Below are 26,652 nucleotides of genomic sequence, written 5' to 3'. Positions count from 1 at the left end.
ATATTTTAAAATTATAATGACTACAAAAAAAGTTAAGTGAGCTGGTGAGTGAAAAGTAGACTAAAATGAATGAATAAAACTTGAATTTTAGTTTTAACCAAATAGATTATCAAGTATAATAGGTGGCAACAGAGAAATGGACCAATCAAACATGTCTCAAGTGTCAAATATAACAAGGAAAACGAAACTTTCTCACATTAGTTGACATGTTTTCTAGTATTAAATAAAAAATATAAAAACAGGAAATAAAGAATGCATACAATTGGACTTATTTTACTGTAGGATAAGCGCTTTATTTTAAAATTATCACTATTATTAATAAGTTTGTCGGACACAAAAACTGAATTGACACTTGTGAGGTCAGAATACAGCTGTACTGAGAGTGCACAAATTCTAAGCTGTCATCTATTATACTAGAATCTATTTGGATTTAACCATATATGATTTCTAGAAAAATGATTTTTCCAGTATCTTCTCTTATTTTTGCTGCAAATCTGGCCTCTTGTAGCATGGTAATTATTAAAATATGAAAATGCTCAGCGAAATTTAAAAACAAACAAATTCGTTTTTATCTTAAGAATTTAACAATAACTCTTAGTATTTTATTAACATGTATTTTAGGGATCTGTTGCTGCTCAATCAACTGTTGTACTTCTCGGGGGAAGCATTGGTAAGCTTTTTTAATAATTGGGATACAGCACTCCAGACAAGATCCATTCGGTTTTTTTCTATATCACAATCACAAGTTGGTCTATTTTTCAACAATTTTCAAACTTATGGAGTTGTCTCTTTATACTGAGCTGAAAACTTTAGAATGAGATATCCTTAGTCACGATCGCTTAATCTGATTATCCAATGTACACACTTTTGATTTTCTTCTTATAATCTACTTTTTGGATATTTCTACTGTGTAAAAGTTACGTTTAATAACAATTACAAATACAATGCTATATCGATTGAACTAACATCCAATCGAGTTAAAGTCAGCTGTTCACAAGTCGGCTTTTAGAGCAAAAAACAAATATAAATTTAATCATGTTAATATGAAAAAACTTATTTTAGGACTATTGTCATTTCATTCTTAGATATCGAATGCGTTTGAAAATAATCTTGGGTTTAGTAAAACAGGAGTTTAAGCGTTAATCTTGATATTTACCATTCTAAAGTTTTCAGCTCTGTTTCGTTTGAAAAAATTCCAACAAAAAAATGCCAACGAAATTATGTTTAATAGGTTAAATTGTGATTGAAAGTCACAGTTCTCTGGGAGACCAGACCATTACATTAACGTGACATTTCTATATCAATTTAAAAATAAATTGTTTTCTTCGCTTCTCATTGTTAACACTGTAAATATGCATGTGCTGTCTTATTCTATAATTTGTTTAGATGTGTTTATATTTGGATGATTATTAATGATTAAATAAATAATAAACAGTTAATTTAGACACTTTAAAAAAATTAAGAATAAAAAGATTTTTTCTATTTTTGTGGCAAAGACTCAATTCCTTCGTTGTGGACAGTGGTATCTCCAGGGAATAAATTTTTATTTTTTTTTTCATTTGTTTCTATAAAAAAGTGGGGGAATGAAAGTGATCTGAAATTATAGTATTGATAAATATTGCCATCTAATATGTTGGATAAACACACTACATCTCTCTATATTGTTTAGAAAATGGAGTAACTGAATCGCATCCCTGTGATATGGCTATAGGGGATATTGGTTATCTACCAGGACTAGGTAATTATACTATCAGATTTACAATCTAAATATTAAAACTTTTAAAGAAAGTTAAAAAAAACTTTCAAGCAGTTCCAAATTTTAAATTATGAATTGTTATCTGTTTCACAAATGTTTTTTCATCTAAAATTTGTTTTTTCACATATGTAAATTTCTTATTTTAAGGGTTGATCATGATTTCAAAAAAGGTCATTTTCTGGCCAGGAATTTTAAACAACATTTTTACATTTTTCATTTAAATTACAAAATTTAAAGGCAATTTTTTTAAAGAAGTCTATGAAAATCGCCCTATGGAGTATGCGGCACACAGATCTAAAGTAAGGTTATGTTAAAAGATGGGTGGGAAGGAGGTAAACCCCATTTTCAGACTCCCAAGACTCCCCTAAGAAGTAATGCTACAACCATCTGATGGAAATGCCTCGCCTGGTAGAGTAGCAGAGGAGCATCTAATGGACGAGTTCTGTGAAGATCTCACCAATCTAAGGAGTCAGAGGCATGATGACAACTCATCTAATGGTTCAACAGTAAATACACCAGCCAACAGCAAACAGAGTTCAACAGTAATTCAACCAGACAGCAGCAGACAAAGTAATATACCAGAGACCTGGCAGAGAACCAAGAAGAAGAATCAGAAGATGATAATGAGATGTACCAGTCTTTTAATAGAACAATCAATCAATCAGACAACAGTGAAATTAGTTCCCCTGAGCACAGCGTCCACCTCGACGGAATAGCTCAAGATTTAATTACAAATATTTTGCAAAAAACAATGGCTGAAGATCAGTTTACCTCAGCAGCCTCAGCAGCCTCTCAAAAGTCAGAACAAGAAATAGAGGCTGACCCGGAATGCAGAACAGAGGCTGAACCAGAAAAGAAACATGTCCAGAATAAAGTGGTGGAATTAGAGATTACAGAACCCACAGCATCAAGAACAACATCTACAACCAGATCATCAGGAAGATTATTGTAACAATGTTGTGATTTTGTTGATCTTTTACGATCAGCGATTCAAGGGATCTTAAGATCGCTGAGATCATAGTTATCTAGGGGTATCATGCCCCCCCCCCCCCACCCCTTATGCAGACTTTGGAATTATAACAGTTTTAGTTGTGTTTACATGAAAATTCTAACAAGCTAACAGATCTAAAAATAACCCAAGTGACACCGTTGTTCCGTTATCTCGGAGGGCTGGGTGCAGGAGAGCTGGCCTGATCGGCCTGGGGAGCTAGGGTTAATATCCAGGCTAGGGTGGAGCAAAGCTTGGGGGAAAAGAGTTAGTTCGACACAAACCCTTTTGATGAGAAGACGGGGGATTTTCTAAGCATACTTCCACCGTCAACAATTATTCATTTTTCATTGATCGTATAGTATTTTCTCATTTTATTAGTGTTCGTATAAAATAATAATAATAAATTGTAATACCGTCTCGCTGAATACAGGGTGGAGAGCTGATGTAGCTCTCTTCGTCACGGAGTGCCCTGGATGTCTACACAGAAAAGAGGTAAACCTGAAAAAGTAGATCCACATGACGGACGAGCAATCAACTTAAATGAAGTAATTTGCGTTGATCTGGTAGGTCCAATTTCTATTTCAAATAATAAAAATAAATATATCCTCTCTATTATGGACCAATTTTCTATATATGTTGCAGCCCTGCCTCTACCAGACAAGTCAGCTCGGTCAGTTGTGAACGCGATTGTGACCAACTGGATTAGCCTGTACGGAGCACCTGCAACAATTAGGATGGATCAAGGAAAAGAATTTGATAATAATTTGTTAAAAAATCTTCTCAATGCTTTAGATGTTAACGTTAAAATCGGTTTTAGCCACAATCATCAATCTAACCCTGTTGAGAGATTTCATAGAACTTTGTGGGCACTTTTGAAAGCAAAGAAGGCAAATGGGGAAAATGACTGGGAAAAATCCCTCCCAATTTTGATTTTGGCTTATAATGCAACCAAACATTATTCCACTGATTCCTCCCCCGCCAGAATTTTTCTTGGAAGAGAATTAAATATTCCTCATTTGTCTTTGTTGCCGAAATTTGTTCAAAATAATAACCCCTCCCCCCACTCAGTTGAAGAACAATTAGATTACATCCTTGATCTCATGAGAGCTTCAGACAATGTTAGAATCAGGAGACAATTCCGGTCTTATGAGAAACCACAGGATGAAATATGTGTAGGGGACCACATATACTGTGCCGCCCTACCACCCCAAGGAAACTCAAGGAAGTTACAATTACAATAGAGTGGGCTGGTGATGGTTAAGGAAATCATCAATAATGCGATGATTATGGTGCAAGAGTATGAAGTGAAGAATCCACGGACCTACGTCGCCCATTGTTCCAAAGTTCATCTGGCAAAGAAAATGGGACAGAAGGATGTTAACCCCCTATTCAAACTTCCCAGACTAACAGCTGAAGCGATTAGAGATTTAGCAGAAGAGTTGTCACAATTTGAGCTTCCAGCAAGGCAACTCGATGCTGACCTTGTTGATGAATTTCATTCTCACGATTCTGAAATTCATCACCGGGGGAGGGATCACCGCAGCAGCATCTCGTCGGAACCCCCTGTAATTCCTCAGAATTTGTCAGGCTCAAGCATTGCAGCAAGTTCAGAAGACAGTGAAAATGTCCAGTTCCAGTCATTTATCCAGTCACTGGGCTCAATTCGGTCCAACGTTAGCAGTCCTGAAGAATCTTTTAACGAGCATTTCCAAGTAGAAGATGAACTGCTAGATGAGATGCTACGAGACTCACCAGCAGAAGATGACGGAGTAACGGGGTTGGCAGCCAACCTAGCCCCAGAGCCAGAACCTGAAAAAACTCCAGAACCAAGAAGACCAGAGAATGAAGACAATAATGAACCAAGGGAGGGGGATGTTGAACCTACAGAAATAAACACCCCTGCCAGAGAACAAGAAGAACGAGATACTAGAGAAGGAAGGGAAATACCAGGAGAAACAAATACCCCTTCACCCCAAACTGCTCAGGCAGCAAAGTCCAATGATAATGATGAAGAGTTGAGGCCGTTAGATGGCAGCACCATTACAGAAACAACCAGGAGAAGATCCGGCAGAAGATCAATCCCTACAGATAGATACAGCGCAGAGTTCAAGCTACCAGAGAACCCCAGATCAAAGAGAGGAGCAAAGTCATCAATAGCACCATCCCTGAAGTCACTGAAAGCAGCACTCAAGGAGAGTTGGGCACAGAGGCCAGACTCCACAGCACCGTTGAGAAGAAGAAGCAGATCAAGAGAGAGTTCTAGTTCCACCAGGACAAGAGCTGCATCCCTGGAATGGATGCAGACAGGGAGTATCAAAAATAGTGGTAGCATAAGGAGTAGTGTCAGGACTAAGTATAGAGTAGCAAATCAGAGTAGTTATGTACAAGGAGCAGATGAGAGTAGTTGGAGTGACACAGAGGATGAAGCAGATAGAAGTAGCAATAAAGTTAAGGAAGGAATTAATACAATTTCAGGTCAAAAATCTAAAATTGCAAAAGTGAAAAATTCTGTAACACTTCACCCTGGCAAGGGGCATGGGTTTACTTAGTTGAAGAACCTGGGCAAGTCAGTGGGGATGATTTCATTTTTCCAATCTTGTTTAACACTATTGTTGAGAAAAATCTTTTTGCTTCAAAATTTTCCCCTAGGGCAGTAGTGTTACGTTCACCTGCAATTTACATGATTAACCATAATAATGATATCTTTGTTCAGATGAAGAAGGGAGAGAGCGTAGGGAAGCTGGTCAACCTGATGGTGAGGTACAAGAATGGGCGGATCAGCACCAGAGAAGGAGGAGTACGAGAATAAACCAGTTGCTCTTCGTGGGCATGCTGGCAGTACTAGTAGGGCAGGCCAGCGCGGAGGACATCCTCCCAGGGCTAGCCCAGGACAGCACACAAGGCTCCAGTAAACAGAGGTTCACGGAAGAGGAGACAGAGTGGAGTCTGCAAGGAGGCTATGGTTATTTTTTAACAACAACCATAGCCCCAACCCTGTACGTCCTCAGCCAAGCTATGGCTGGGGCCGGAGCAGTTGTAGCTCTGACTTCCACTCGCTGGGTAGTAAAGACATTATTTCGACTCAGCAAGACTGGCTCTAAAAGCTCAAGAATACAGCACGGATAGTTCTCCGCTAAACCTTACACCCTGGAGAAAGATGGATAAAAGACGCTTCAAGAGTGCAAAAGTCTCATCTTATCGTGAGAAAGTGATCGACAAGATCTCTGATCATAAAAGATCAAGGAAGGGATGTAACAATGTTGTGATTTTGTTGATCTTTTACAATCAGCGATTCAAGGGATCTTAAGATCGCTGAGATCATAGTTATCTAGGGGTATCATGCCCNAACGGTTTTAGTTGTGTTTACATGAAAATTCTAACAAGCTAACAGATCTAAAAATAACCCAAGTGACACCGTTGTTCCGTTATCTCGGAGGGCTGGGTGCAGGAGAGCTGGCCTGATCGGCCTGGGGAGCTAGGGTTAATATCCAGGCTAGGGTGGAGCGAAGCTTGGGGGAAAAGAGTTAGTTCGACACGAACCCTTTTGATGAGAAGACGGGGGATTTTCTAAGCATACTTCCACCGTCAACAATTATTCATTTTTCATTGATCGTATAGTATTTTCTCATTTTATTAGTGTTCGTATAAAATAATAATAATAAATTGTAAAACCGTCTCGCTGAATATTTGATAATATGAGTTGTTTCCCTGAACTTTTAGCATATACTAGATTATCAGGTTGTAAGATTATCAGGAAAACTTTTGTAAGATAGCATTATGCTGAAATGAAATTTAAGTAATTAGGTACTGAATTCATGACTAGTAATAATATTTTTTTATTTTCGCGATCTCTCATTTGCGAAGACCTCTGGTTGATAAGAAATAAGATAAGTTTGTTTCGAATAGTGATTAAAAAAAATATATATTGGTTTAATGTTACAGGAGCTGCAGTTTTGAACGAAAAAATAGTTTACTGCGGGGGAACTGATGGTGGTATGATATAAACCTTAGGAGTTGACACTTCGTTTAATTACATTAGTTCACTAGCTAAAGTACCCGGCGTTGCTTGTGAATTTATGAGAAAAAATATCTAATTTTTTTAGCCTCCAGACAATCTCACATATATGAATACATAGAAAGAGAGCATGAAAAGTCGTCGTGAAATTAATTTAAAAATCGATGACAGTTGTAAAGCTTCATCATTGGTCTGCACGAAAAGAAAGCTGCTGATATGTTCGCAGCTTCAAAGGGTTGAGTACGATTTTTTGAAAATATATCCAAATATCATTATAGAATGTAGAGTCATAAGTTTTTTATTGTCTTTTTTGCGATAACTCAAAAAATATTTGAGCTAGGAGGTTCAAATTTTCTGAGTTTTCCATTTAACACATTACTTAAGGCTAAAAGCTGGGCTTTTATACCTACTGCCTCAGTCCTAAGACATACTGCCTAAATATGCCTTATTTTACCTATACCAGACTAAATCTATATTTAGACCTACTTTCAGACATTGGGTTTCATTATTGTATAGCTCTTTGGAGACTCTATAACAACCAGCAACCAGATTGTACAATTTTTGCAAAGAAATTTTAAGCATGTTTTTGCACAGACATCCTTAAAGTGAATTTGCACATTTTCAGTTTTTCTTGAATACACATTTAATGTTTTAACAATTTTAAAAATGTTTTTGCAGATTTAAATTTGTTGGGTCAAGGGTTTTTCAAAAATGTATAATTTGTTGCATTTGAGCAATTTATTTTGCCCAATTTTTGTTTTATAACTAGATTTCGCAATAAATATTTGGATTTTTGCAACTATGCCATTTTTTGCTGATTATTTAAGTAGAGCCCAAATGCTTCTCAAAAACGTATCAAATGTCATAGATTTGAATCACAATAAGAAAATAGAGGGGGGGGTCAGGTTGACCCCCCCCCCTGAACTAATCATGAAACCAGACGTCAGGGTAAATAGAGTTAACCATGTTTAGAATACGACATTATAGAAAAACTCTTGCTATGTATTTATATATATGGGATTCACTATGTTACCCCAAGAATACTCAAAGAAATTCAGCCAATTCGGTCCAGCCGTTTGACTAGCTATAGCTGACATATATAAAAATAAATATACATATCTTTTTTTACATATATGTTAGCTATAGGTATTCCGGGGTAACATTTTAAAATTCGAGTTTTTAAAAAAATTCCACGGGCAAAGCCGGGCACTTAAGCTAGTGTTTTAATAAGCCGAGAACTAAAAATTTAATCAATAAGTTTGTAATAATAATAAACTAAGTGAGCTCCTAACTATGTCATACCTTAAACAATAGGAGTTCCGCAGAGGTAAAGTTCTTAAGAATCAAATATTATAAAAAGTAAACTTTTAGAAAAAAACATTTATCCATTACTTATATTTTCTGTTCAGTAAATGCTATCAGAATGAGGGGATGGACTGGGTTGAGATTGAAGGTATGAACGTGGCCAGAGCATACTATACGTTTACTACTGTAGGAGACAAGATACTTGCTGCAGGAGGAACATCTTTGGAGGGGTAACCTTTTTTTAATTTTTAGAGCGAGAAAAAAAAATCGATGAAAAAAATAATCAGCACTATGTTTGAATCTTTAAAAAGACTGTTTTAGTTTTACATGTATCTTTGATGAGATATCTAAATATGATTTCTTTGTAAAACATATTGCTTCTTGTATACAATTAAGTGTTTGTTTCACGACGCAGACACAGAAATATGCCCCTTTAGTAAAAGTAAATTCAACCTATATGAAACATAAAGTCTGACCGCGTCAACCTTGTTGCACCGGCTATAGTCCTGTCCATAGAGCTAGGTACAGTACAAACTGGGACCGGAAAGGTTGACCCGGCTCGAAAATTCAAATGTACTACGGCTGCCCGGTCAGAGTAAAAAATTTAACATAATACAGGGTTACCTTCATGAGGATAAGACTTTAGAGAGGACTGTACGAAATTATTAAAGTCTTTTTTCTTCGACTCAGGGTAAAATTTTTTCTTTCTTCGCCAGATTATTTATTATACATTAAAAACCTTTATTCTAGAGCAAAAACTAAATTTAACCTTTAAATCGTCACATTTGAAGACTGTTAGATCGTTGTTAAATGCTTATCCTTTGTGGGTAACTCTGTATATAATTCAAAATTCAAAACATCAAGATTTTTCTACACAATGGATATATTTGAAAGTTCTTTTATTTTGCAACCCTAAAAAGCTGGAAGGGCGTATTGCGCCCCCCCCCCCCTCCATTAGTCATTTTGCTTTACCACTCTTAACAATTTTGATACTTTAGATCTTGACTAACAATTATTGACTTTGAAGAAAACGTAATTCAAAATATTTTGTCCTAAAGCTTTTTTTGAATGCTATAGAATTTAAAACTTTTGAAAAAAAATAGAAATGAAAGGAGGGAGGTATGGAGGTATGGAGGTATAGAGGTTTGGAGGTATGGAGGTATAGAGGTTTGGAGGTATGGAGGTATGGAGGTATGGAGGTATGGAGGTATGGAGGTATGGAGGTATGGAGGTATGGAGATATATAGCATACTTAGATTATTTTGAACAGATTGACTTCTACTATGGAGGTCTTTGATGGTTCCTGGAGCACTCTAGACTTTGGTTTGACATCTGCTAGAGCAAGATACTGTGCTGTTCCACTCAGGTTTATCTTTGGGATATTAATACATTTTCTCACAGCATTGAGTTCTTAAACCCCATTTATGATTAGGAAGGGGGGGGTTATTTAAGCCCCACCCCCTTGTGTGTGTGTTTTTACATTTAACACACCAAGCTTAAAATTGTAAACGATTTACGATCATGAGTTCTCAGACGTACAGCCTGCCATTCAAAATCTTAGTTGTCTTTTTGAGAAGAAACGAAATTTTGCGTGAATGATGGTGTCGTTTTAAAAAAAATGATGAAAAACGATTTGGATCATTCAGAGAATTAAATAAGAAAAATAACATTTATCGTTAGTTTTGTTTATTGTTTCTGTTAGACCCCCTTACCTTGAGATATTTAGCTAAATCTAGGAATTTGAATTTGATGTTCAACAGACAAACTTTGAAAATGAAGGAATTTAATTCTTGAATTTGATGTATTTTACGCCTAAAATAAATGTGATCCGGCTTAAATTTGAGACGCGGCTCAAATATAGTTGGTTCCACTTAATATCGTATTTAATGTTTCAAGATTTTAGCTGGTGCTCAATTGACAGCGGTTTTGGGCGGATTTGAGACGCGACTCAAATTCATTAAATTCGGACCTAGGTTTAGCTATCTCTGGACTTTCAGTAATATCTCTGAAATATTATTGATCTAGTGGAAATGAGGTAATAATGCTGGGGGGAGGGGACTCTAACTACCAGCTACTCTCATTAGTGGAAATATATGATTTATCTGAAGGATTCATTACAGAACTACCATCAATGCCTACTCCAAGGTATTGTTTTTACAGTCATATTTGTCATCTATATTTTATTTGTTCAAACTTCATATTTTATTCTTATATTTGCTGGTGTTTTAAATAGGTTTATTATTAATACATATAGAGTATGTAATCTTGGTTTGTTTTTATGTCCGATTATATAACTCATAAACCCCTTGACCGATTTATCATATTTTACAGCTAAAGCTAGGTTACCAATTAGTTATAAATAATATTTAAAACTTGATTATTTAGGATGTCCTTTGCTTGTTCGTATTTCAAGGAAGAGATCTGGGCAGTTGGAGGATACAATCGTGGTAGTCCTCTGGATACTGTTGAAATCCTCACAACTAGAGATGGGCAAGTTTCACTTTTTCCATTTTGTTTCTTTTTGCATTCATTGCGTTCGTATTCTCACTGGAAAATCGTTCAATAAAATCGTTTGTTCAATAAAATCGTTCGTTTTCTCACTGAACAGTTGTTCAGAAAAATCGTTCGTTCATTAAAAATTTTTTGTTCAGTATAAAAAACTATCTTTTTTCAAAATTTTATTTTAAAAATCATTCGTTTAGTAAAAACTATCGTTTTTTGGTAGTTTGTTAGAAATAATCCTTCAATCAGTGAAAAATGATTCGTTAGTTCAGTTAGAAAATAAATTTTATTCGATCTTTTCTCTGTGATATCCATTTTGTTCGGCTATCGTTTGTTTTTTTCTGAATGACCCCTCTTTCACGAAAAATTTTGTTTGTTCAAAAAAACGATGCCCATCTTTACTCAATCTCCATCAGCACCTGGAGGACAGGGCCTCATCTACTCAGACCTAGAGGTTACCTCACCATGCATGTTCTAGAGGAGGAGCTTGTAGTGTTTGCAGGTACAGAGGCCATACGGTTTTTTATTTCGTTCGTTCTAAAGACTGTCCAATACTGTTTAGCGTAATTTGAAGTGACCCTCCATGCACGGCATCCTTGAAACATTAATCTGATTAAAAATGTTTTTCCTGACTTAAAAGTGGTTATTTCAGTGAATTTCTCCATTGCTTCTCATAACCAAGAAACGCACAAGTCACTTTTGCAGAGAAACCACACTTGAAAATAAACAGTTTAAAGAAACAAAAACATGCATATAATCTATAATTCATACTTGATAAGACAAAGCTTTTAAGAGTGCCGTTGTGAATCAGAAAATGCCATCTTTGTGTGGAGGAGGGTCACTTGAAATTACGCATAGAGTCCCTTTAATATTATATTATATAACAGATAGGCTCAAAAGTAACTGTTTGTTTTTAACTAACTAACTTAACAATTATTTTGTTTCATTAATGGAATTTTTCAATTATCTTTGATACTTCATTTGTAACCATAAGATTTAGACATACATTTTTTTATCAACAATTTAACAGTAAATCCAGATTTTAAGGTTCAAAAGGTTTCATTCTAATTTTATTATTTTAATCTTAATTTTTGTGTGTTTTCCGCTGATAATTGGCGTTTCACTGTTTGTGTAATTTCTTTTGAGATCTAAATATTTATTATCTCCGTATCGAGATTATATTAATTGTACAAAATTGTTAACATGTATTAAATACAAATGTTTTACGATAATATTGTGTACATATATTCTTAAATTAAATAAAAGAAAATCGTACGGATACATTTTATGGTTTTTTATTTTTCCTTTAATTAGAAATTTGGATTTACGGATACTTGGATCCTGCAAGACATACAAATTGAAGAGTGTAGAGAATAAATTGCTTATAGTTAGTCGTTGACAAGGATTTTTTTGAGATTCATCTGCATATAACCGGAGCATTTAATGAGGAAAATCTGTTGAGCAAGCATCATAAAGTTTTTATGTAACAATGGTATAATGTCAATGAATGCAATATGGAAAAAACTACGATTGTACTGACAGAGAACATTGAAAGTTCGTCGTTAGTATGACATTACACTAGTTAAAATATATCGTCTTGATGCTAAATAGCCGACGTAATTGTGTAAAACGATATATTTGAGGTACATACTGGCGAGGAAAATTGATGGTTCCTTCCTGCATGTTCTTTTCTCTATGTAGTTAATAATCTACACAGCCAAAGTGGCGATAGCAGGCATCAAAATCAAGAAATGTTAAATTTAAAAAAGCTTTTTGGAGAAGCATTTAATTTCAATTGTAACAAGGACGCATTAAGCTTAAGAACTAGACTCACGTAGAACATTAGTTCTGCGCTACTGACTAGAACATTGGAGAGAGATTAATGTTTAACCTCTTCATTTCTCTCAAATAATCAAGGTATAGCAAGGTATGGTGCACATTTATATTGTGCAGGGATTTAGAGATATCAATGTAGCGTAGTTGTCTCCTCTTCTTGAGACATCATGATTTCTAGGTGGTGAGGTTTGACGGTTCAGGAGGCGTTGCAGCTTCCACAGACGTTATTATGTTTGTGTAATTTCAATGGGAGCCTCCATGCAAAGATGACAATGTTCGATTCACAACAGCACCCAACCTTTGTCTGATCAAGTATAAATAAGATATACTTTGTTTCTTTCATTTTTTTTACATTTTCAGTGTCTCTGCAGAAGTGATTTGACTTTGAGCAGTCCTTCTTGCTTATAAAAACCAATGGGGAAATCATCAGAATTAAACACTTTTAAATCCAAAAAAACATTTTTGATCAGATTAAAGGCTAGTGTTGTAAGGTATTACCATCATTAAATGGAAGGTCAAATTACGCTAACTGTCTCTTTACTGTTTTCTCTATATATGTTTCAGGATATAGGGGTGAGGGTAGTCTAGAACGGTATAATGGAGAAGAGTGGAAGGAAGAATCTATAAAATATTTCCATGGTGAACATGCCTCAGTCATCCTGCCATGCAATTAGGGGTATCATGGAAATAAATAATTGAGTTTAAATTGTCCTGTAGGTTTTTATAGAATAAACTTATTTTTTTAAGATACAATTTTTTCAACTAGGTTAAATACGACAAAATCTAAAATACTTTAAACGCAGTTTTATATTCTATACAGACTACAGGGTTAACCACAAAAGATGAGCCTTCAAAGGCGACTGTAGTAAATTTATACTAAATGTTCTTTTCAGAATTCTCTGCAACTGTAAACTGGCTTCTTTCTTTTCCCAATCAGTAAATAAGCCATTAAATACTATATTCAAGGCAGAAGACGTAATTTAAATTTGGAATCGTCATATTGCAAGTGTTTCCGGTCGTCTTTGCAGTCTTATCCTTACCATGCATTTCAAAACAAATTGTGAGGTAAAACCCTATTCAGGCTGACGACGGGTTTACCCAAAATTTTAAACACTTTTGGAAAGCCCTTTTAAAATCTGCAAAAGAATTTGCGAATATGCAAAATTTCTAAAAATTGCAATTTCAAGTTATTAGACAAAACATGTGCAAAAACCAAAAGTGCGCGAAATATGATAAATTATACATTTTTAAAAAGCCCTTATCACGACGAATTCAAATATGCAAAGATATTTGCAACATTTTAAAAAACTAAATTTGTTTTCAAGGAAAACTGAAAATATGCAAACTCTCTTTGAAGGCATCTGTCCAAAAATCTATGCTAAATTTCTCTCAGAAAATGTGCAATCTGCTTTCTTTTGTTCAAGGCTTTCCACAGAGCTATAAAAAGTCAAAATCCAATAACCAGAAGTAGGTCTAAATATAGATTCAGTCAGGTTAAGGTAAAATAAAGCATTCAGGCAGTATGCCTGAGAACTCAGGCAGTAGGTATAACAGCCCTGCTTTGACCCTAATTGGAGTGACATGTTTAAGTTAGAAAAGTAACAAAATTTGAACACCCTCTGACGCCCCCCCTCTCCCCGCAGCCGAAATATTATATTTCTAAATATGTGTATGTTTAGTTGAAATGTATGGATCAATGCAACAAATGTCTGTTAAAGATTTAGATATTTGGCAAAGAAATAAAAAGTTGCACAGCTGGAGAATCCATAAATGTAAGGCTAAAAATGTAGTCGCTAAACACTGTAAACTTTAGTTCATTTCATGTCCCGGTGTCACGTGATAAAGTGTCCAGGCGTGAAATAATGTAAGGGTACTCTATTTAGGTCTTAAACATCAAATTAAAAAATATCTGATTATGTTAAATAGATTCAATTACATTTTAAACGACTTTTTTTACATAATTGTTGCATCTGCAAGGGATAGAAAATCTGTACAGTACAAAAACAGGTAAACCGGGACAGTACGCCAAATGAATGATCCCCTCATAGTGAAATTATTCCTGTTTTTTTAGTTTCAAATTCTAATCTTTTACCCACCAAAATTACAGCCAACTTGGTATTCACAATCAATTATTCCAACTGACAAATATATATTTCAACACAAAAGGATTTCAACAATTAACAAAGCAACTAAAAAGGATTATAACTCAACCCGTGACAGTAAATTAGTTCCGTGTTTATCCGCAAGCAGTACAGGAGTTGCTTGCTTCAAATAAGTTCCATTTTTATCCGCATACAGTGAAGGTGGCGCCAGCAGGAGTGCATCCAGACAGAGTGATGAGGTATGTGGCTGAAATAATATCGATGAAAATAGTTTCAAAATATATTTTCCCCTTTTTCATATTAATTTGATTGTGCTCAGAGGCTAAATGTTAGGAGATTTCGATCCTTAGGTTCAAAATAAGAAACAAAATAAGGTGTATAGGTACTAGGTAGTGCAGTTGAGTCAATTTGACCCCCCCCCCTGTAGTTTTTTTACATAACTCAAAAAGTATTGGTCTGAGGCTGTTGAAATTTTCTGACTTTTCCTACATTCCCAAAGCCCTCCCTTCAGGCCTAAAACCAGGCTTTAATACAAACTGCCTGAGTCCTCAGGCACACTGCCTGAATGACTGCTTTTTCCTGTAACAAACTAAATCTTTGTTTTGACCCACTTCCACTTGTCAGTTTTTGATAAAATTTAGCTTTTTGGAAAGCCTTTGACATAAGGAAACCAATAGCACAAGTTTTACGAAAAAAAATTGCAAATTTTTTGCAAACAACCTGTCAAAGGAAATTTGCACATTTTTAGTTTTTCTTGATTCTTAATCAGGTTATTTAAAATTTTGCAAAAACTTTTGCATATTTGAAATGGCATAGTCAAGGGCTTTTCAAAAATGTATATTTTTTTATTTTTTGGACACATTTTTTTTGCAAACATTTTTACTATATAACTGGATTTTGCGATAAAAAATTCAATTTTTGCAAATTTGCAAAAATTTTTGCAGATTCTAAAAGTAGAGCACAAGAGCTTTCCAATGCTGTATCATTTGTCATATTTGGACATCAAACATGGGATTTAGAGGTGGGGTCAAATTGACTCTCCCCCTCAGCATATCCTGGTTTTCAAGTACCCCAGCAGAGATAGGGTTAAGGTCAAAGAGAATAGAATATATATTAGAGGGAAAATTTACTAGAAAAAAGTGTAAAACGGCCATTTTGTTGTACTGTTTCCATACTGCAGGTGTACTTCACATATTTATGCTATATAAAGATCATAATGTGAGAAGAGATCATACTGTGAGAAGAGATCATAATGTGAGAAGAGATCATAATGTGAGAAGAGATCATGTTCAAAATAAACATAAATTGCTTTTCCTACACTATAGACAAAATTAAAGGCAAAAAACGATCCAAAAACAAACCAACGGAATGCACATAACCAGATGTAGACACACTACCATGAGATTTTATTTATATGGAATTGAAATATTAAATGCAAGGTTAAATATTTACCTGTAAAACTAAGTGATGTTGATGTTGAGGTTGATGTACTGGTAGTTGTTGTGGTCATGTAGTACCAGAAGAATTTAGCATCCCGCTTCGCTCCGTCCTTGGGAGTTCCTGACTCAATGTTGTCAACTTCAACAGTGTCATCAACATTCCTGTATACAGTAAATACATTTATTCAGAGCTGAAAACTTTAGAATGAGATATCCTTAATCCCGATTACTTAATCTGAGTATCCAATGGACACACTTTTGATTTTCTTCTTAAACCGTTCTTTTCTGTATATAGTAGAGAAAAATCAAAAACCGGTTTTACTAAATTAGAGAGTTCCTCCCATTTCTGTATTTAATCTTAAATGGTGCGCAAAATTTCAAATTTATCGGCTTCATATTCGCGACTCTGATTGATTGAATTTTATACACTTTTCATTATAAAAGTACAAGATTAAGTTAGTCTCAATAATAGGAAAAAGAGAGGATCAAACATTAATCTCAAAATCCACCATTCTAAAGTTTTCAGCTCAGGAAATATTATTTTCTTCCATAAACCTCAAAACCCCTCTCTTACACTCCTATAGCTCAGTCCTATAGCAACCCCAAAAAATGGTATGTGAATAACAATCCCAATCTGATCTATTAAACACAAATTTTTCGCCTTTTTTCTATTATATGTTCTTTTGACGGTAAATGTGTTATAAATGAAAAAGATAAAAAGACAGCTCTGTTTGGCTAAAGAGTGTAAAATTATAAACCAAAACACGATTAAATTCAAATAAAAGAAACAGAACACATGTCACCATGGCTAGACCAGTTTATTTCATGTACCGGGCCGAATTTCAATTAGCCAGGGCAAGCAGTACAGTACAATTACAGACTATATGAGACAAAACGGGACTGTACGCCAAATGAATGATACTCTTCTAGCGAAAGGAATTGAGTTTTTGTCATAAACTCTGATTTTCTAATCCCTATATCTTTGCATTTCAATGTCAGAGACCTTAGATATTTTAAACTATGAATTGTTTTAGATCAAATAATAATAGTTTGAAATATCAAAGGTTAACACCATCAGGTTACAACGATATAGCGATTTGAAAATGAGAATTTGTGGCTAAAACTCAGTACCTTTATGTGTGGAGTGCTGAAATCAATAGTTTAAGTCGATAAGAAATGTTGACCATGAGATGGGGTGTTTCCTTTTATTATCCTATTACCTTTCAACTCTGCTAATTTCAATAGTATCCTCCGCATTTGTAATAGGATCATTGCTCAGTATCATTCTCCTTTTTCTACAAGCTTGTCTAGCAGCTGTCACTCTTAAAAGAAGATTTATAATTTCAACAACAATGTCAAGCTCCATTTATTGAACTGCGAGCAAAGATGGCAATGCCCGTGCCCAATTCACAATGGTATAGCCTTTAAAGCGTTGTCAGATCAAGTATGAATTTAATATCAATGTTTATAATTATTATTATTTTCCATTGTGGTTTCTCTTCCAAAGTGATTTACACATGTCTATACTGTAGGAATAATTTCAAATAGGGCATTGACATATTTACATGGAGGGTCACTTGACTAGACATTGGCGCATTAGACGCATTATTTCATTTTGTTCATTCATCGTTCATGAACAACCCATTTCGTTAGTCTTTTTTTTCATCGTACAAAAAAATGATGGAGTACGTTCTCAAAATATTCGTTTATTTTTCATCTATTTCGTTCATTTTTTCAATAAAATGGTTCATTCAGCAAAAACTAACGTTTTTAAAAATGAAATTAAAATAGGATAAATTTTAATTTTAATGGGCTGCCGTTGCTGAAAAATATCTAATATACTTTTTCTGACATAGGTACCATATGTTTCCGCTCGAATTCTAAACGAAAAATCGGCTTTTTTCTCCGGCCACAGTTGTCTTCGAAAAGTAAGACTTATACCAATCAACGGCAATTAGGCTGTTTAGTTTACCCTGAAATTACCCAAATAAGTGAACGGTCCCTTTACAAACAGGTTATTAAATTAACCTCAATGTTTAGGGAAATTAACGGAAATTTTATTAATTCTGTTATCCGTTAATTCAAATTACAAACTGCCTATGAATTACCTAAAAAATACCAATGTTTGTTAAATTTACATAGTATAAAATTAGTTGGAAAAAATCTTACGCAAAACATGTTGTTGTTGTCTGCAAAATAGATGTTGTTGTTGAGACTGTGGTAGATGTGGTAGAAGTTACTAAAAATAGTTTTCCCTTCCTAAAATTGAAAACTTCAAGGATTAAATTAAAATAAAATAAAAAGTTTTTAAAATATTATTTTTTAACCTGTCATTTTCTTCAGATCCTGATACACCGAGAGTAAAGAGGGTTAGCAGCAATAACTTCATTTTCTAAAAATTCGTTTATAGAAAATGCGAAAAAACGTTCTCAATAATTTCGTGGATCTGAGCAAGCGTTTAAAAAAATGCAATGTATTTTGAATAAAATATTTAAGACTTACAAGAGTTCTCATATTGGGCGGACACATCAGTAATATTGGGCGGACATATCAGTAATATTGGGCGGACATATCAGTAATATTGGGCGGACATATCAGTAATATTGGGCGGACATATCAGTAATATTTATGAAATCCACGAAATTTACAATAAGCTACAGTTTTGCATCGCGCAAAGTATATAGTACACATTTGCAGAATATAATTAACATTAAAATTAGCAAACTTCATGTCTCTCCTTTTCGCGGGACATGGAATATATAGAGTAAGAACCAGTGTTAAGCCATTTCGAAAGTCGTCTTTGTTTCAATAAAAAAAAAATAAATAAAAAAAAATAAAACATTTTGTATTTTAAAAGGTTAAGCAAATATCTCTAATTTTCATATATATATATATATCACAATTTTCATATTCATGACAGTACCTAGTTAAAAGTCTTGATAAAGACGACTTTTGTTTTGCATTTTACTGTATATGGCAGTAAAAATTTACAGTGATGCCCACAAAGAATAGGGCTTTAATTAGGACAATGATAGAAATCTAAAAACTGGTTTACATAAAGTAATTATGATGATTTACTTATAGCTTCGATTTTACGATATATTTCTGTATTTTTTGTTTAAAGTGGTTTTGAAACTATTTTTTTTGCATAATTTGTACGTATTCTCAAGTAAGCCTTCCTTTTAGAGTGGCATGTCCAATTCACATCAGTACCATTACAAGCTTTTCTTTTTTCAGAATGGATAAGATATGATTTCCCTTAAAGGGACTGTAAAGGAAAAATGAAAGGGGGTATAGGCAGAAACCTGAGAATCTCAGTCGTTGAACGATACCTATAAGACATCTATCTGATGTTCCTGTCTCGAGAAACTGTGCCAAAATTTTACCAAAACTTATATATGTAAGATATACGTCCGTATCAGGTGACCAGAACTCCCTCCAATGGAAGTCGAGTATACTGGTCACGTGATGCAGACAGAGTTAGATGAAACTAATACTGCACTGCCTTATTTCCTTATTGTGATGCAATTCTTTAACATTTTATACACTTTTAGAATGCCCTTGGGCTCTACTTTAATAATCTGCAAAATTTCCAATATGTATTGCAATTTCAAGTTAAGAAACTGTAAAGAAAAAAAAAAGAAAAAAGGGGATATAGGCTGAAAGCTAATCACTTTAGCTCTTGATCGCGACGATATCCGGTGTTCCTGTCTCGAGAAATTGATATAAAACTGTGTCAAATTTATACGAAACTTCATATATATACAATTTTGTAAAGACAGACAGAGACACGTGACCACTATATTGCACTACCATTGGTTGGAGTTTTGGTGACATGATCCTAACGTATAAATAGTATTTTCAAATATATCTATTCAAAATGAAACATTATTAAATTCAAATAATAATAATAATAATAGGAGCAAACATGAGTTTCTTTGGCTCCTATGGGATATCGTTGTTTTCAGATTGGTTGCGTATTTGTTAAATATGATCTGTTTAATACTTTGAATCTTATACAAAATCTTTTGTTATACTTTTGACACAGCTTTATATCAATTTCCCGAGACAGGAATATCAGATAGAACTCTTATGCAGGGTGTCACACGAAACATGAAAGTTGGTGAAAAGTTTAAAATGTCTTCTTCCATAGTTTTTTAAGTTGTTTGAACCCCAAGAGAATAATATAAAAAATTTTATGCCAGCCATATTGTAGTAAAATTGATTTTAAAGTAAAATATATTTAAATTAAAACATTTTAAAAACTAATACAGTATATAGAAGAAGACATCCTAAACTATTCACCAACTGTCATGTTTCGTGGGACACCCTGTATGTCTCAATCAACTCCTGAGATTCTCAGGTTTCAGCATATACCCCCTTTAGTTTTTCCTTTACAGTCTCTTTAAGAAAGTAGTTTTTTCTTCACAAAAGTTACATGAGGAAAGGTTTGAAAACATCGATGTGAATTGGACCTATCCCTTTAAAATAGAGGGTCACTTGAAATTCTGTCAACAGTCTTTTTAAAGAGTAAGAAACACTTACCATGGCTGACCAAGGACTGATTTCAAGTAGTGTTTTCTTTCAATATTTATAAACTTATTTTCCCTTAACCATCATACATGATCTTGATTCGCTTTCCATCATGATTAAGCAGAAATATTGTGTTTAAAGGATGCAAAATAATAAAGTAGTTTGTCAAGGGAAACCTTGCACGGGTAATTAATTTTAATTGTTTTTGTTATTTAGACATGTAGTCAAACATTAGAATGACAGACGTTTCATCAAGATTAACTCTTTTACTAATTTCTAAACATACAATATTTTCAAATATTTAATACTATTATTCGTAGGTCTACGAAATTTTCAAAATATTTAGAATATTTACAGTTTGAATTTACTTTTTGTATAGTATCAGTGCATAGTGTGTAATACAGTGAACAATGTGTGTGCAGTTTACAATGAAAATGACAATAATAATAATAATAATAATAGTACTAATAATAATAATAATAATGATAATAATAATAATATTAACAACAATAATAATAATGATAACAATGATGATAATAATGATTATAATTATGATAATATTATCTAGAAACTCTCCCACAGTAACCCAGAGTACTGAACTCCAGTGTGTTGAGAAGGGACGGAAACCTGTAATACTTGATGATGAAGGGGTTCAGGTGATGGGAACTGTTGGTCCATACCGTCTCCGACAACCTCTGATCCTAGTCTGTGTCGGAGAAGGTGATCCTCCCCCGGACCTGGTCTGGTTAAGGGACGGAGAGGTTTGGGACGCAGAGATGGATCCGGGTGTATCTAAAGAGCACAGACAGAGGAATACTTTGGTTATCCCGTCCTTGGGCAGAGAGTTCTCAGGAAACTCATTCTCTTGTGAGGTAGGACTAATGTAAAATATATCTGCCCATTTTCAAGAGCTTCAGACCTCTATTTTTGACACAATCTCAAATTTTCTGATGGTGTTGCAATGATATTGCAATGAGTTGGAATGATACAGGGATTAGAAAATTTTAGTTTGTGGTGATTCTTTGTCACTCCTAAGACCATCTGAACATGAGCCTTTCAGAATTTGGACTTACATCTTTAATATACGTTCATAGTTAGAGCTCCTTCAATCATACATGTAAATAATCAGCTGATAGCCTATACTTATTAATCAGCTGATAGCCTATACTTATTAATCAGCTGATAGCCTATACTTATCATGTTGAAGTGTTTTCTAAATGACTGGATCGAATCACGTATGCTCAGAATTCAAATTTTATGGTTCTACCTTTTTCAGAAGTTTTTGAACAGGTTCTCCTATCCTATCCTATCCTATAGTCTTCTCATTTTTAAGAGAAGGTTCTTGTGGGTTTCAGTCAGTGAGTTTTAATAAGGATCAATCTTATTTCATTCACGCTTTAAAAACTTTTCAATATGAATATCAAATTTGACTAAAAATAAACATATTAAATATTTTGAGATAAAAATATGTTAATAATTTGTCGAGAAATGTGTATATTCATCATTGTTTTAATGCTTTAATTCAATTTTTCAAAATATTGAAAATTACTTAACGTTAAAAAAGTGTAAAAGGAATAGAGTTTTTGCCACAAATCCCAATTTTATAATTCCTTTATCTCAACAACCAGATGATGCATACCTTTCATATTTCAAACTTACATTGTTTGATCCACCAGAATTCATAGTTTGAAATATCTACGGTCTACGACATTTGGTTTTAAAGAAATTGGGTTTTAAAAATCCGAGTTTGTGGCAAAGACTCAGTTCCTTTGATAGAAAATGAAAGCTTTCTTTTAATAGAAAAGTTTCGGATAAACATTATAAAAACCAAAACATGAAAGTTACAAAATTATTAATAATAATGTGATTTTACCTCTCTAGGCCAATAGTAAACGACTGGCTGAGAAACCAGAAACAACTGTGATAGTGAGCATTCATATGCCGGTCCAGGATACACGGTAGGGACAAAAATCAAAACTAGGTGTTTGAAATCTTATTTATTTTTCCCATTTTATAGATTACTTAACCTTCCATCTCCTCAGACCGCTGGAACTACTTATGAAGTTCTCTGTCAGGAAATTATTATTTAAAGCAAGACGAGAATTTTAATAAAGTTTTAATTATTTCTGAGTATTTCTTGATTGCAATTAAACTTTCTTGGACTTGGTTTGAATAATTAACGGTTTAGGCAACTGGTTCCTCTCCGTCTCCGTCCTTCTCCTGGTTCTTGGTGTCTCCCTCCGGGCAGAACCAGAGTCTAGACGGGAGTTCAATACAGGACTCTTTGTCAGGAAACCTAACCGTCTCCAGGTTAAATATTACGGTGGAGAAGAATGATCATGAGTCTAAGATACTGTGTGTTGCCACCAATCCCATCTTTCTCCCTGTCACCGCAACGGCTAAACTCATCGTCAACTATCCTCCCGAGGTTGAGATCTATATCCCCAGTGATGTTTCTCCGGGTCGGTTGGTTGAGGGCTCTGACTTGAACCTTGAATGCAAGGTTGACTCCCGTCCTCCTCCAACCCGGTTTCAGTGGTTCAAGGACAATGAGATCATTTCTGAAGAGCAAACCTTAGGACTGAAGAACGTACAACCTGAAAACAGTGGAACGTATCGTTGTATTGTAGATAATGTGGAAGGCAGTGGAGACAGTGACCCGGTTCGTCTCTCCGTCCTATACCGTCCTACCTGCACCAACCCAGAGATATTACCGCATAGAATGGAGTCTGATGAAGATACCCCTGGAGTAGATTTAAGATGCCAAGTTGATGCCAAACCTGCCGCTAGATCATATCGTTGGTTTTTCAACAGCAGTGGAGGAAGTTTCGAGATTCCGTCTGCTAAACCTTTGATGAGCTTCATGAACTATGCTGTTAGCAAGAGCGGAGATCAAGGGAAGGTTCTCTGTTGGGCAACCAATGATGTAGGAGTACAGAGTGAACCCTGTGTTTTCCATATTGTACCACTAGGAGCTCCGCATCCCCCCGTAGATTGTGATATATCAGATCGTACTCCGGGTTCAGTAGAAGTTGCCTGCAAACCAGGGTTTAGCGGAGGACTGGAGCAACACTTCATTCTTCAAGTTTTTGAAATGATCAACGGAACCCAAACCTTGGTTGCATCCAACTGGAGTAGGACGCCTATTATGCGAGTAACTGGACTCCAACCCAACACGTCCTACATCCTGGCAGTCCATGCTGGTAACGACCGGGGAGAATCTCCGACAATGTTTGTTGGTGGACAAACTGAATCCTTTCTTCCTCGTCTCAAGCATCCGTCCCCTGACCGTTTACCCGTTCTTTACATAATAGTAGCGGTTCTCTGCTCGGTTATGTTTTTAAGTATTATTCTCTCCATCACCGCCGCTTGCCGCCGCCATATGATGATGAAAAGGGAGAAAAATCTGACTCAAACCCAACCAATACTTGGTAATTACAGTGAGAAGACCGATAGTGAACAATCTGAACCTCTCATGAAACGAGATCCTGGAAAACCAATAGAGAGAAAAGTAAGTTTCCGAGATTGTTCTTGCTCCAGGTCCCATCGGTTAATGAGCAGCGTCAGTAATGGAACTTTAAATGGAACCAGGACTGACAGTCGGAACCTGCCTGTTCAGAAAACCATAGTTCGATCCTACTCTATAGGTTCATATCAATATTAGAATTGAATTGTACCTTCTCTGTATCTATATGAGAGCGGGACAAGTTTCTGGAAAATATTTTTATAACATTTGCCAATGACTTTTATGATTTTTACTCCGAGAAAACATCTAATTTAAACAGGGGTTCAGGAGTGAACACGGGGGGGGGGGGGTTGGTATAAAAACCCATATGTTTTCAGATTAATAATTTTGATTTCTGATGTTTCTGTTTATAATTATTGATATGTTTAATCAGATAAACTTCGAGCCCGCTGCCCTACGTGTAATCCTTCAGGAAACATAGCATATCCGCCCAACAGCCCGCCAGAGACAACTGGCGGCAAAAACTATAACAAATCCGGCGGAATCATAAAAGTTGACTCCTTAGGAAGTTTTTAATGAAAAGAACAGAGTTCTGAGAATGAAGATATAAAAACCGATGAGTATTCAAACCTAAACTGTATTGTAATGATCTGTCAATGATTCATCGTTTCACATTTGAAATATTTCTAGACTTTCGACGAATAGACAAAAACTATTTTCCCGACATTCTTTTCAGTACGCGTAGGGTCAATTTCTTCTTTTTAAGGTGCCAAAGTAGAAATGTCAAAGAAACAAATATACAACAAAAAATTAAAACCAATACTCAAGTCCTCGTATATAATTTTTATTAATAATGTAAAAATATATTACTTTTAAATGCATGATCTCCTCTAATGATATTTAATAAAATAAATTTACGTGAAATATTTGTAATTTTTTATTGTCTAACTTTGTAGATACATTAAATTGTCCTGCTCGTGATTTGAAGTTTAATATTTGTTGCTTGAACGCCTTGAAGCGCTGAAAAACTTGAAATTATATTTCTAGAACAAAAATTGGCGATGATAGGAAATTAATGATGTTTCAGATCTGAGTTGATCAATTATTATGAACAATCCAAGATATTGCCATCCCTCCCAACCCCATAATCTTCTCCTTCTTTTCCCCCCTTTTATCTTTTCCTCTCCCCCCTCTTCTTCTCCCTATTCTCATCCTTTCCTCCTTGCTTCTTCTTCTTCCCTCTTCTTGGCTTCTCTCCTTTCCGTCCCATTTCTCCCTTTTTACCATATTCCTTCTTTTTTCTCACCATACCCCTCCATTTTCCTCATTCATTCCCCTTCCTTTTCCTCCCCCCCTTCTATATCCCCCTCCCTCTCCCTTCCTTCTCCTCTTTCCTTTCTTCTCCCTTCTGCCCTCCCACTTCATTCTCCTCCTTTTCCCATCTGCCGGTCGTTAATCTAATTTATAAATTACAAATATATTAGATAACGATAGCTTAATTTTATGAGACATTAATTTTATATAATTTTTAACGATAGTTTCGTTAAAATGGAATCCCCCCCCCCCTCCATCTTGTCAGTAAATTTCCACGTTAACCTTGCGTGTACTGGCTAATTGAAGGATTTGTTTATCCTGTATTCCGATCTTGGGTTCTCAATCATCAATGTTAAAAAGATGACATGGAAGGATCAGGGAGAGATCGTTCCAACCCTGGAGTTCTAATTATCCCTAAGAGAGACAGTTCTCAGGTCTCTACTTGAGTCAGGACAATAAGTTCCTTTATTCAAAACTTCTCAACTACGGACATGTTACACACCTACCTCCCCCCCTCCCCCATTCTAACACATTCATACTACTCCCCCCCCTTCCTCATCACCTTCTGAACTCCTCGCGTCGGCTTCTCTTTCCATCTTTACATTGAAATCAACTTGTAAATTTTAAAAAGGATTCTGTTGAGTCTTGACATTGAAACCAAACGACTTTTCATTGAAACCAACTAGTTCTTCTTTATTTAAGAACACTGGAACCAAATAACTTCTGTTGAAACCAACCAATTTTTCTTTACATCAAGACACCAACCAATTTCTGTTTACAATGAAATTAGACGGTTTCAATTTTTACATCGAAATGGGACGGATTCATTTTACGTTGAAACCAACCTGGATTCTCTTACACCGAATCTAGATCTATATAAGGCAGTTCTTTTTTAACCCCCCCCCTCTCTGTTTTAATCCTCCATTTTTCTCCTTTAATCCTCAGAGTCTCTCCTCTAATTCTCGCTTCTCTCCTTTAATCCTCTCCTTCTCTCCTTTTATCCTCCCCTTATCTCCTTTAATCCTTTCCTTCTCTTCATTAATCCTTTTCTTCTCTCCTTTAGTCCTCCCCTTCTCTCCTTTAATCCTCTCATTATCTCGTTTAATCCTCTCCTTCTCTCATTTTTTTCTCCCCTTATCTATTTTAATCCTTTCCTTCTCTCCTTTTATCCTCCGCTTATCTCCTTTAATCCTCTCATTATCTCCTTTAATCCTTTCCTTCTCTGCTTTAATCCTCTCATTCTCTCATTTAATCCTCTCCTTCTCTTTTTTAGTCCTCCCCCTCTTTCCTTATCTCCTTTAATCCTCCCCTTCTCTCCTTTAGTCCTCCCCCTCTCTCTTTTAATCCTCCCCTTATCTCCTTTAATCCTCTCTTTCTCTCCTTTAATCCTCCC

General features: G+C 35.1%; 3 protein-coding genes across 3 annotated transcripts; 2 read left to right on the top strand and 1 right to left on the bottom strand.

The window, feature by feature from the left end:
- The first annotated feature begins 445 nt into the window (after positions 1 to 445).
- LOC111701398 (kelch domain-containing protein 8A) lies at positions 446 to 13,151 on the top strand. The gene is made up of 11 exons (XM_023472675.1): positions 446 to 512; positions 622 to 670; positions 1,670 to 1,738; positions 6,690 to 6,740; positions 8,077 to 8,089; positions 8,172 to 8,297; positions 9,338 to 9,433; positions 10,093 to 10,212; positions 10,453 to 10,557; positions 10,986 to 11,071; positions 12,970 to 13,151. The coding sequence occupies exons 1-11, from the start codon at positions 456 to 458 to the stop codon at positions 13,077 to 13,079; spliced, it is 882 nt and encodes a 293-aa protein (XP_023328443.1). The 5' UTR covers positions 446 to 455; the 3' UTR covers positions 13,080 to 13,151.
- A 1,383-nt stretch (positions 13,152 to 14,534) lies between these two features.
- Positions 14,535 to 18,691, bottom strand: LOC111701407 (uncharacterized). Its single transcript, XM_023472689.1, has 5 exons — positions 18,274 to 18,691; positions 18,116 to 18,205; positions 17,167 to 17,268; positions 15,960 to 16,108; positions 14,535 to 14,754 (listed from the first exon to the last, which is right to left on the bottom strand). Exons 1-5 carry the CDS (start codon positions 18,333 to 18,335, stop codon positions 14,690 to 14,692), a joined length of 468 nt encoding a protein of 155 aa, XP_023328457.1. The 5' UTR covers positions 18,336 to 18,691; the 3' UTR covers positions 14,535 to 14,689.
- Positions 18,692 to 21,030: 2,339 nt separating this feature from the next.
- On the top strand, positions 21,031 to 24,860 carry LOC111701403 (nephrin). Its single transcript, XM_023472679.1, has 5 exons — positions 21,031 to 21,351; positions 22,361 to 22,437; positions 22,497 to 22,554; positions 22,668 to 24,126; positions 24,379 to 24,860. Exons 1-5 carry the CDS (start codon positions 21,031 to 21,033, stop codon positions 24,519 to 24,521), a joined length of 2,058 nt encoding a protein of 685 aa, XP_023328447.1. The 3' UTR covers positions 24,522 to 24,860.
- Positions 24,861 to 26,652: the final 1,792 nt, after the last annotated feature.

The sequence above is a fragment of the Eurytemora carolleeae genome, unplaced genomic scaffold (genome assembly GCF_000591075.1).
Source record: "Eurytemora carolleeae unplaced genomic scaffold, Eaff_2.0 scaffold304, whole genome shotgun sequence".
Classification (NCBI taxonomy): Eukaryota; Metazoa; Arthropoda; class Copepoda; order Calanoida; family Temoridae; genus Eurytemora; species Eurytemora carolleeae.
Note: the sequence above shows the minus strand (reverse complement) of the source record. Positions and strands in the feature narration are given on the sequence as shown.